The following is a 12,757-nucleotide window of genomic DNA, read 5'->3' on the forward strand; positions in this document are numbered from 1 at the left end:
TTGTAGAGATTTCCATGATCTGCAGGAATAATGGACCCTCACAAAGCGGGAAAGGAGAAACTAAGTTTACAACTGTTTGTAAAAGTTTATGGTTTCTGCATATCTGCTGTGGCACAAGTCACTGATTGGGGACCTTTTATACCTGCTTTCTGCTTTGTGTGTGCTCTCAGGGAATGCAGGTGCTGCTGCCTTTGCACACAGAATCATGTCAGAAAGGTTAAATTTTAAGACAAACTTTCTGACAGGATCCATAAAGATGGTAAAGGAGAGATAGCATGTTCTCAGAAATATTCAACAAGGATGTGACAGGTTGACATTACCCACATAAATGCTTCATTTGCAAAACTCTCAACCTAAACTATAGTTCCTCATTGTAAAAAAAAAAACTATATTTTTTATTATATTCTGAATATCAGTTATTTATTATCAGTGTCATTTCTGTTCTACATCCTGCTTTCCACTCTTTGTTCCTACTTTATTTCCCAGTATAACTTTTTAACATGAGTTCATGATCTGAAAAATTTATAAATTTTATGATATTAGAGATGAATGTTGAAACTCAATTCCTATTGTGGACAACTTCAGACATTATTTATCCTTGAGAAAAGGTGCATATTTCATGAATAATTTAGATATTGGGCACTTTGATCCAATGAAAAAGTCACAATATCCTCCCTCTTAATTTGTAACATTTGAAAATTGCATATTAATTACTGATAACACAGCAAGTTCTTTAGTGAAATACTCTTTTCTGGGGCAAATAAAAGACTCAAGCCATCATAAAAAGAAAAATTGAATTTTTGCTTCAGAGTCCATTGACTTTCAAGGATGTGGCAATCAGTTTCTCCAAGGAGGAATGGGAATGCCTGGACACTTCTCAGAGGGATTTATACAGAGAGGTCATGTTGGAGAACTACAGCAACCTGGTTTCTGTAGGTGAGAATAAATTCTTTCATCATTGCTGCTTAGCCCTAGAAATGTCTAGCAACATGTTTTAGTATTTTGAAATGTTTTCTATCAATGAATTTTAATTATTTCTACATATTGGTGAGTGTAATACAGACTGAAATTTTTCGTATTTTAAAAGGTCTTTTAATTTTGCCTAATACTTCCTTCAATCCAATTTTTTTTGCAGGCAGTCAGTAGCATTAATGTTTGAATACAGTTTGATTATAATAGCTTTATTTTTGTAATGGGGTAATATAAGGAAAGTTGAATGTATACAAAATTAACATTATGGATTTCTTAAAAGTCTACAACACCTGTCAAGCATGTACTAATAAGAGTCCACTTATGAGTCTTTCTTTATGTAATTTCATATCTACTGATTACAAGCCTGTTATAGATCCCAACTATTTCCACATCATGTTAAGAAATTTTCATATGTCTCTTCTAATTCACAGGCCTTTCTGTACCAAAACCAGAGCTAGTCACCTGTCTTGAAAAGAACAAAGAACCCTGGATCATGAACATAGGGGAAGTAGAAGGTAGAGACTCAGGTAAGTTGGAAGGAAACTGGTTCATTTGTCAAGTACAAAGGAAGAAACAAATAATGACTTCATTTGGATTAGCCTAGCTCCTCACTAGAAGTGATGCCTGAGAATTTCGTTTAGAATTGTGTTCTAGGATCAAGCACACAGAGAATTTTACATGATTTTCCCTCATTTATTCAGAATAGTGAGTAGATGAAATTTAGAATGCCAATAGCAATTTGACAATGTCTGTGATGCTTTATTTTGTGTTCCAATAAGTGCCTGGATTTTTTCCTATATGACAGTGATTCTAGTGTTTTTCTGTATTTTTTGAAAATTTTTACAATATTTCTGGATCAATTTATTGTTATTTCTTTTACCTCTTGCATACAATCCCTTTCCCACACTCACCTAATGTCCTGATTCCCACATCCCATCTCATTCTCTCTATCAAAGAAATAACAGAAAATACATTAAAAAATTGAAGATTTCTGCTGGCCAACTGTTTCTGAACACAAGGCTTTGAATATGATTGATATGCCCTGGTGTTACACAATTGAAAAAATGGTTTTCTGACTCCTGGAAGCTAAGGACTGCACATGTTCTTGTCAAAAAGTTGTGACTATTGACCTACTTTCAACTTTACAAGCTGAGATTTTGTCTGTCTTGAGTTTCTGTGGGTTTTGGCCTTGCTGTCACAGACTTGGTAATTATATGGCCATTATTCTTATACTATTTGTGAATTTCTTCCCTAGAGTCATTTACCATTTTTTTGTCTTTATGTTCTCTCTGCATCCATTTATTCATATGTGCCTGAACCCTGATTCAAGGATTAAGATAAAGGAATCCCAGGTATGGATTAGTTCTCCAAAATCTTCACATTAAGCTTCTTTAGCGAAGGATGAGTGATGCACAAATCTAATGGTATAACAATATAGCATTATTTGTTGGCACATGATTTCAAGTTTGAGTATTGGGTACAACGTCATATAGTAAAGACATTTAAATTGTTTTTAGATATACACATATTTTAACAAGATTCTACAGAAGTACAGTTGTCTATGTTTCTTCAAAGATTTCTCCAGTTGTCCAGAGAGATAAAAATACTTTCCTGCAAATCTGAATTGCAGAGTTCAATCACCAGGACAAAGACAGTGGAACAAGGTTTCTTAAACAAATGAGTGAATTTCTTAGCATAGAACCTAACAAAAATAAATCAAATGACATAAATAATTTATCATGTTGCATGTTCTAAAGTTGAACAGGAGGAACAATAAAAAAAATTCAACTTAAAAAAGCCAGATGAATTCAGGGAAGAATCCCTCCAGATAATTAGAGAAAAACTAACACCAATACATTTGCAATTATAAGACAAAATGTAAAATTTCCATTTCAAGAACACATAAAAATAATTGTCTACTAGGATCAAGGTGGCTTCATCAAAGAGATGCTAATGAGAATCAACTTAATTAATCAATACATGTAATACATTAGAAGAACAGTGTATGAGAGCCCAAATGATCTCTTCATTAAATTCAGAAAAGGCTTTTGACAAACACACCACTTCATTATAAAATTCAACAGTAGGAGGAGCACATCTACATATAATAGAATATGTTATTTTAAGTAATTACCAACATAAACATTTTATATGGAGAAAGCTCAAGACAGTTCTTCTATAAATGGGAAAATAAAGGATACTCACTCTCTACATACCTGTTATATGTTATGCTTGAAGACTTATGTGTCAGTCTAAGATGATATGACATTCAAGGGATACAGGTAGGAAAAGAAATGTCATAGAATCCACATTACATATAATATGTATTTTAAACCAGAAAATTTGAACCAAGATTCTTATGCTTGGTGTTAAGTTTACTGCTAGTATCTCTTTCATCTATTGTACTGACTTTCCTTCCTTCATAACTAAAAATTTTTCTCAAATTTTTGTTTCCCAATTCATAGTGTCCCTCTATCTCAAATCTCTAATCAAAGAATGATAAACACCTATTGAATGCTGTGATAAGGAGAATTGCCATCTGCCATGGGTTATCCCTGTTAGTCCTTATCCAATGCAAAGTAGTGAGGCCTGAAATGATATAATCATTGACAATAAAGCTGGACTAACAATCTGAAGTTATATATTTTGTATGTATACTTGAGAAAATATTCACATAAATATGTAACTGTAACAATTATCAACTGGAGGTTATATTATTGATTTGAAGGTATGTGATGAGTTGGAGGATAAGTGGCAGGGATAATGTTAAAATGAAATTATATAATTATATTTAAAATAATTTACACTTAAAAATGATTTTTGAATTTCACATATAAACTCTGGTTATGATATTTTAGTTTGAAATAGAATTCTACCTTTCAGTCTACTTTGAAAATATAAATTTTATTCAGTAGGCCTTTTATCAATGTGGTACTTTTGGGGGCACAGAGTTTCTCTGTGTAACTGCCCTGGCTGTCTAGTAACTTGCTCTGTAGTCCAGGCTGGCCAGGAACTCACAGAGATTTGCCTGCCTCTGCTCACAGAGTTCTGAGATTAAAGCCTCTGTGTCCTGAGTGCTGGGACTAAAGGCATGGGCCACCACTGTCCAGCTTGCTTTTTTGTGTTTTTGACTAGAAACTTAGTAGATATCTAAGACTTTTTGCAAAATACAGATTGTAATGCACTCTGGCCCCCATTCTTTGTCTGAATTCAAGTCAGTGAAGAATACTTTAAGAAAAAGTCAGACTGTGATTCACATCGAAGGGCCATCTGGGATTTTTCTATCAGTTAGTTACACTAGGACAGGACATAGTGAGGCCAAGATCAAGGTTTGCTTTGCTGGCAATTAGTTTTACAGAGGAGAAACCCATCCATCTTAATGTTGCAAAGGGCAACTTGGCCTAATTGACTCTATTGGCACTTTTTTTTATTGCCTAGACATATAATTTACTTTTCTCACCTTTCCTCTTTTTTGAGACAGGGTCTGTAACCATGTAGGCCTGGTTGGCCAGGAACTGAATATGTAGATCAGGATGACCTCATAACCATAGAGAATCACCTGCCTCTGCCCCTGCCTCTGCCTTTCAAATGCTGAGATGAAAGGCAAGTTTTTTATCAATTTAAGATATTCTTAGGCTACTGAAAAATTGAAAGACCTATAGATAGGCTGAGTGTCACTCTATTGGAGAAAAGTTATGTTGTGTCTCAGTATGTTAAGTGTCAGTTCACTTGTTCACATGTAAAATAGTGGTTTGGTTTAATTCAATCTTTGATTATTTTTAAATATAACAAAATTAATTCTTATAAGATAAATCTATCATATTGGAGTCTTACAAGACAAAAAAACCAACAGAACAAAAAAAAAGTCAAAGAATAGGCATAATAATCAAAGATCAACTTATTGTCATGCTCAATAATCCCATAAAACCATTAAATCAGAAGTCATAATTTTTACACAGAAAATTTGAACGAACCTGTGCAGTCCCTGTGTTTGTTGCTTCATTCTCTCTGAGTTCATATGAAATTCCCCCATGTTAATTTAGAGGACCTGGTTTTCTTGATATTTGCCATCCCTGTGGCTCTTACACTATTTCCACCTCCTCTTCTGGAGGGTTGCCTGAGCAATGGAGGGGAGGTATTCAATAGAAAGATCTCATTTAGAGTTGAGTGTTCAAGATCTCTGACTCACTGTAGAATTTCTGGCAGTATGTCTATATATTTTTGTATATTCTTTAGGAGAAATCTTCCCTGATAACATGTAAACAACACACTGACCTATGAGTATTACAGAATGTCATGAGGAGTCATTTTATTGCTACATTTTTCTTTCTTTAGATAAGTAGTATGTTGTAATATCCTAATTCAATGGGCTTTCTAGTATCAAGTTTATGATCATCAAAGAAACATCAGGTACGGTATCCATCTAGAGAAATAGCCTTAATTCAAATCAATTATTGGTACTTGCTCCATCAATCTTTGTTCCACCTTTGTCCTAACTAATCTTGCTGGCAGAATACCTTTGAAGATAAAGGCTGTTTGGGCTGAGTTGGCATAAGTTTCTGTTTAAAATACAGAAATTGTTCTTGTACCAAAGAAAATATGGGTTTATTGCTCTCTGTAGGCACTAGGCCAATGTCTTAATTTTCAATGATTTATATCATTATTGTCTTCAGTAATTAAACTTTATTTTCAGTTCACAGAGAGGAAGGGGTAGAACTGGCAAATGCCAGACATGTTTGGGTATATACTTTGGTCCACTTCGCTAACATTCAATTGTTTGGAACACAATTTTTATACTGAAATATGTTTTAGATCATAAGAGAGAGATATTTTGGACTCTGATTCCCCTATTATTTAGCAATGTTTTTTGATATTTTTCATGTATGTTTCTGGAAGTTCTTACTGAATTTGGTTTCAATGCTACCCCTCAAATGCCCATTAATTTTATCAGTCTCAACCTGTACTTCTGCCTAGAACCCCATCTCTATTCACCCTACGCTATCTATTCATACTTGTTTATTCTATTTCCCTTCCTAAAGCAGATATTTCTGTTTCATTTCCCTTGTGCTTCTACAGATTGTAGCTTTGTTATCATTGTCTTCATGGCTCTTATCCACTAATAAGTGGACCATGAGTGAGTAGAGTCAATAGCAGAATGTCTGATAAATGTCTGGGGATGAGATTGGGACATAGGACATGGGGACATGGATGCAGATTTGATAATGTGCAACTAGTGTCTTTGATTCTCTGGTAAGGATGGCCTCTGTTTGAAGAGAATTGCTGCTGTAGTTTCAAGTAGGAACAAATCAATGAAGTATGAGATAGAAATTTGGATGGGGAAATCTGTGTGATCCATTTTAAATTAGTACAGGAGGGAAGAAATGGCTTCAGAAGTTGTGTTTTCTTCCAGATCTGGGGATGAGTCTTGGGGGATAAATTTAGAAGAGCAGAGAAAAAGAAGAAAATCAGCAATTTTCCTCCCTGCTTCTCTTCCCAGTTTGGTTTCTGGGTCTTCGTTTCTTCTGGATTTGAAGTGAGGACAATGTAATCAGGAATAGAAGGAAGGTTCAGGGATTGGTTGTGGGATTCTCTGGCATAGGGAAGGATGAGGCTGCTGCTGTTCTGCTACAGAGCTTGGCCTGAATCTGTTACATTGGACTTGAAGAGCCATGGTGAGAGGTGAAGTCCTGGAGTTTACTTCTTACCTGGCAGGAGGGACTCTGGAGTTCCAGGGAATTTCTGCCAGAGTTGGGTGCTGAGATCAAGAAAGGCTGTGAAAAATGGTGTTAGAATTGGAAGATGTGTTTTAACCAATGGAGATGAAATCACAGGCATCAGGGAACCTGCAGCAGGTCATTTTATCAAAGCTAAAGATGGTACTGTGGGATTGGATTAAGAAAAGCAAAATTTGAGGTGAAGGTCTGTAGTTAGTGTATCTGCAGTTCTGGCTAGAGTTGCCTGTCAGTCTTAAATACTGTTTCCTGTCTCTTGTTTTCCATGGTTGTGCATGTTATGAATCATTTCATATCTTCTAATTCATAAAAAATCCTTTCCCCTCAATTGTAGCAGACAGTTTTGCTTACTAGAGTAGTCAGTATAGGCCCTTATTCTCTTTAGAAGTGCACTGTCCCTGGCTCTTTTGGTTAGTACCTTCTCCTCTGAAATAAGCTGTTACTCTAATGGGCTTTCCTTTATATGAGATATTTACTTCCCTTTGTCATATTTTATTTTATTTTTTATAATTTATTTAATTTTATTTTATGTGCATTGGTGTGAAGGTATCAGATCTCCTGGAACTGCAGTTACAGAAAGCTGTGAGCTGCCATGTGGACGCTAGGAATCGAACCTGGGTCCTCTGGGAAAGCAGCCAGTGTTCTTAACCACTGTGCCATCTCTCCAGCCGCCCTTCTTCATATTTTAATGCTCTTGTTTTGTTTTGTATATTAACTAGGGCTTGCTGTGTGGTATTTCTTTTTATATTTTTGTCTATTTGGTGTTGGAATGTTTCCAGTATCTAAAATGTTATGACTTTCTTGAGTTTGGCAAATTTGTCTTTCATGATCTTGGGGAAGATTTTATCTATGCCATTGAGGTAAGATTCTTATCTTACACACACACACACACACACACACACACACTATATATATATATATATATATATATATATATATATATATATATATATATATATATATTCATGTTACTATGGTGTTGATCATTACCTGTGTAATCTTTTTAGTTCTATATTTAAATATACAAATATATGTGTCTGTTTCTGATATGCAGTTAAATTACTCTTCTTGTTTTTATTGAGTTTTGATAGTATATTTACTATTTTTCTGTCTCACTTATAAAGGTTTATCTTGACTTTTCTAATTAGTTTCCTGTTGCAATTTCATTTTAGACTGAGTTCTCATCAATAAACCTATACTGTTTTTTAAATTTTTTTTGAGGCTGGACTGACTTCATTTATGTCTCTGTGGTCTCTTTCATCACTCAGGTTTTTTAGTTTCTCTTCATTAATTTTATTAAGCTGTTTGTCTCTGTCTAATTTAAGCACTTTGACTACTTTAATAGTGTTCATGATAGTTCTTCCATCTTCTGTATCATGGTAATTATGGATTGAAGAATACTTCTATGAGACTGGTAGACTTTGGGAACGGGGGTAAAATACTAGCTTTATTCTTTATAGTCAATGTGTGATTTTCTATTATTTTGATTAAACACCATTACCAGAAAATGTGTAAAATTAAGAGTTTCATTGGGCTTAAGATACCATGAAAATAAGACTCCATTATGCCATGGGATGAAGTCAAGAGGCAGTAAATGTTGTAGAAAGAACAGATAACATTCAAATGTCAAATTTCAAGTCAGCACCAGAAAGGAAACTAAAGATAGTGTGTAGTTCCTACATTTAAAGGTCCGAACTCAGTCCCACATTTTATGTATTAACATCATACTTCGAGTCAAATAATGTGGCTACATTAAAACAATGTTTAGGGAACATTGTTATTAAAACTATCATATAGAGTAATCATGTTCTTGTGATCAAAATTGGTCTTGTGAACTCCTTTGTAATTTCTGTGTCTTTTATGCACAATGAAGTCTTAACAGGCAACAATAAATACAGGGAAGCTTAGGTGTGAAGGCTACATATAGCATGGGTGGTGGGGTGTCAAGTAGGCACAGGGGATGGGCAGAATTACAAGATGGGCATCCCATGGTAAGGGTGAATGTAGGAGTATTCTGGACAGAGATTATCAGTCTAAATTTGGGCACATAGGGTAGAATACAGGCTAGAACCATGGATTGGTGAGGAAATGTAGATGAGGGGATATTGTGGAATCACCGGTCTGTAAAATGTATGTTGCCAGACTGGGATCAAAAGTGCTGATGATTTGCATGAAGGAGAATTGGGAAGTGTCCTGTGATCCCTTGCTAGTGATAGAATAATGTCAGGGCCCTTCATAGTGTTTGTAAGAGTTATCAGGACAGGTTGTAGTTTCTATCTTGATCATGTGTTCAGGAAATTACACAGAGTCAGGTGATTATAAATTACTTATGCAATTGTTTTGTGTAGATGAAAGGATACGCTAGCAACAACCTACTTACTCACTCTTATGGAGGATAGTAATAATACAGAACAGATGGCAGACATGATTGAGCAGTTCTGGTTTATGCTGTCTTTGTGGGAAAAAATGAGTTGGGGTGCAATCCAAGTTGCCCTGTTAAGGAAACGGGAAAGAAGTGGATTTTCACACGGAGGAGTAGAGTCAACAAAAAAAGTGTGATCTCTTGGATTATGATTGTGTAAGCAGAAAGAATCATAGCAGTGAATACAATAGATGTCTTCCTCACGCACATGGCAAGTGGGACAGAGCTCCAATATTTTTCTGAAATTGTTTTTTATGTTTGCGTGTTACATGACTTTATGAAGGTCAAGTATTACATGAATTTCTCTCATTTTTCATAAGCAAATTTATTTCTTACACCAAAACTTTGACAACTTCCTATATTACAATCTTGATATATTCCCCAGACAGCTGTCATTTTATGCATTATACTCTCATATAGTTTTCAAATAATTTTACAAATCAAGAGTGTGTTTCTTTTCATTTCTTTCAGCTCTGTCATTTTACCAGACCCAGGAGGTCTCACAACAGAAATACAAACAAGATTCTTTACAGGAAGAAAGAACAGGCTTATTCGAAACTATTGGTCTTGACATGTTACATACAAGGAAGTTCTGGGATTATCATGGTGACAACAGAGAATATGAGTCATGTTATCATGAGAGTGATGTTTATGACAAACATGCCGAAGGCATTATTTATGAAAAACATCAAGAACCTCTGGTGTGTCCAAAGAGATCATACTCTGTGTCAGTTACAAGTTCAGAATCAAATGATTATATGGAAAAATATTCACCCCAAGCATGGGCACCTGGCTATACTCTACATGGATATGTGAAAACTTCACAAGGGGACACACAATGTAACACTTCAAATTCTTTGCAACACTTTTCAAGTGTTGTGCAATTAAATGATACTCCAATAGTCCCTGAAGAAAGGAGTTCTTTAAGCACAGAAAAATATTTGAATTGTCAGCAGTGTGATATTTCCTATACTCAAAATTCAGTAGAGGTTCCTGAACAATTACTTCCACTATTTGAAAACCTCCACAATTTACATCAACATAAATATTTTAGGAATGAAATGTGGCATAATATGTATCATAAGGATAGAAGTTGTGAAAATTCCAATGTATTTAGTGATGTTGATAATGACCTTGCTAAGTTTTCTTTGGTAAATAATTACCAGAATACTCAGTTTGAAATACCTTTTAATGGAAAGAACTCATGGACTTACTCTACTAATGATGTAATTCCTAGTAATTCTCACATAAATACTTGTTCAACAGTTAATCATTTTGAAAACCATGAACATCAGAAAGTTTTTCATAAGTACTCAAACACTTCTTTGCAAAAACATGAACATAGCCAAGAGAAGCACAGGAAAAGCAAACACCATTACCAAATTCTTAATGAATTCTCAAACTGTATTCAGAATAATGGAACTAGTACTCAGGAAATTTATGAGAGACTCAGAGGTGATGCATGCAAGAAGGTAACAATCAAATCCTCAAATCTGGAGATGGATAATATGAAGCATACAGGAATAAAATTTTGCCAGATTAAAGAATGTGATAAATTCTTTGATTTCAATTCAAATATCATTCAGAATGATTCAAGTCACACTGCAGAAAAGAAACCATACAGATGTAATGATTGTGGAAAGTCCTGTAGAAAACTCTCATACCTTCATATTCATCACAGAATCCATATGAGAGAGAACCTTTATAAATGTGATGAATGTGGAAAATCCTTTAGGAAAAGTTCACCCCTTAATGTTCACCACAGAATCCATATAGGAAAGAAACCTTATAAATGTGAAAAATGTGGAAAATGCTTTACTAGGTGCTTATTACTTCATGTTCATCAGAGAATCCATACTGGAGAGAAACCTTATATATGTGATGACTGTGGAAAGTCCTTTAGTAAGTCCTCCAGTCTTCAATGTCATAGGAGAATCCATACTGGAAAGAAACCTTATAAATGTGATGACTGTGGAAAATCCTTTGTTCATTCTTCCAAACTTCAATGTCATAGGAGAATCCATACTGGAGAGAAACCTTATAAATGTGATGAATGTGGAAAGTCTTTTGTTAATTCCTCCAAACTTCAATGTCATAGGAGAATACATACTGGAGAGAAACCTTACAAATGTGATGACTGTGGAAAGTCCTTTGTTCAGGCCTCCCATCTTCAATATCATAGAAGAATCCATACTGGAGAGAAATCTTATCAATGTGATGACTGTGAAAAGTACTTTAGAGATGAATCATCTCTTCATGTTCATCAGAGAATCCATACTGGAGAAAAACCTTATAAATGTGATGAATGTGGAAAGTCCTTTGTTCAATTCTCCCATCTTCAATGTCATAGTAGAACCCATACTGGAGAGAAACCTTATAAATGTGATGAATGTGGAAAGTCCTTTGTTCAATTCTCCCATCTTCAATGTCATAGGAGAATCCATACTGGAGAGAAACCTTATAAATGTGATGAATGTGGAAAGTCCTTTGTTAAGTCCTCCCATCTTCAATGTCATAGGAGAATCCATACTGGAGAGAAACCTTATCAATGTGATGACTGTGGAAAGTACTTTAGAGATGGATCATCTCTTCATGTTCATCAGAGAATCCATACTGGAGAAAAACCTTATAAATGTGATGAATGTGGAAAGTCCTTTGTTAAGTCCTCCCAACTTCAATGTCATAGGAGAATCCATACTGGAGAGAAACCTTATAAATGTGATGACTGTGGAAAATCCTTTGTCCAGTCAGCCAATCTTAAATGTCATAGGAGAATCCATACTGGAGAGAAACCTTATAAATGTGATGACTGTGGAAAATCCTTTGTCTGGTCAGCCAATCTTAAATGTCATAGGAGAATCCATACTGGAGAGAAACCTTATCAATGTGATGACTGTGGAAAGTACTTTAGAGATCGATCATCTCTTCATGTTCATCAGAGAATCCATACTGGAGAAAAACCTTATAAATGTGATGAATGTGGAAAGTCCCTTGTTAGGTCCTCCCATCTTCAATATCATAGGAGAATCCATACTGGAGAGAAACCTTATCAATGTGATGACTGTGAAAAGTACTTTAGAGATGAATCATCTCTTCATGTTCATCAGAGAATCCATACTGGAGAAAAACCTTATACATGTGATGAATGTGGAAAGTCCTTTGGTCAATTCTCCCATCTTCAGTGTCATAGTAGAACCCATACTGGAGAGAAACCTTATAAATGTGATGAATGTGGAAAGTCCTTTGTTAAGTCCTCCCATCTTCAATGTCATAGGAGAATCCATACTGGAGAGAAACCTTATAAATGTTATGACTGTGCAAAATGCTTTAGGCATGGCTCTTCTCTTCATGTTCATCAGAGAATCCACACTAGAGACAAATGATAGAAATATTAAAAATGTATTGTCTTATACCCTTTGCTTTCTATTAATGTTCATCAGAGAACTCACATCTGAGCCAAGCCTTATAAATGTAAAGAAGGTGAAAATTTCTTAACCAAATCTTCAACACTTCATCTTCCCTGAACTCATTCTAAAGAAAATATTTACAAATATGAAGAATGTGAAAAAATACTTCTCATGAGCTCTCACCTTAGAAGACATCAGAAAAAATTATAAGAATCTTAAAAAAT

The 12,757-nt window shown here is 34.9% G+C and overlaps 1 protein-coding gene across 1 annotated transcript; it reads left to right on the forward strand.

Moving 5' to 3' along the window:
• Positions 1 to 902: 902 nt before the first annotated feature.
• Positions 903 to 12,509, forward strand: LOC131900920 (zinc finger protein 665-like). Its single transcript, XM_059252237.1, has 4 exons — positions 903 to 936; positions 1,404 to 1,499; positions 9,598 to 9,827; positions 11,286 to 12,509. The coding sequence occupies exons 1-4, from the start codon at positions 903 to 905 to the stop codon at positions 12,507 to 12,509; spliced, it is 1,584 nt and encodes a 527-aa protein (XP_059108220.1).
• Positions 12,510 to 12,757: the final 248 nt, after the last annotated feature.

The sequence above is a fragment of the Peromyscus eremicus genome, unplaced genomic scaffold (assembly GCF_949786415.1).
Source record: "Peromyscus eremicus unplaced genomic scaffold, PerEre_H2_v1 PerEre#2#chrX_unloc_1, whole genome shotgun sequence".
In the NCBI taxonomy this organism is placed as follows: domain Eukaryota; kingdom Metazoa; phylum Chordata; class Mammalia; order Rodentia; family Cricetidae; genus Peromyscus; species Peromyscus eremicus.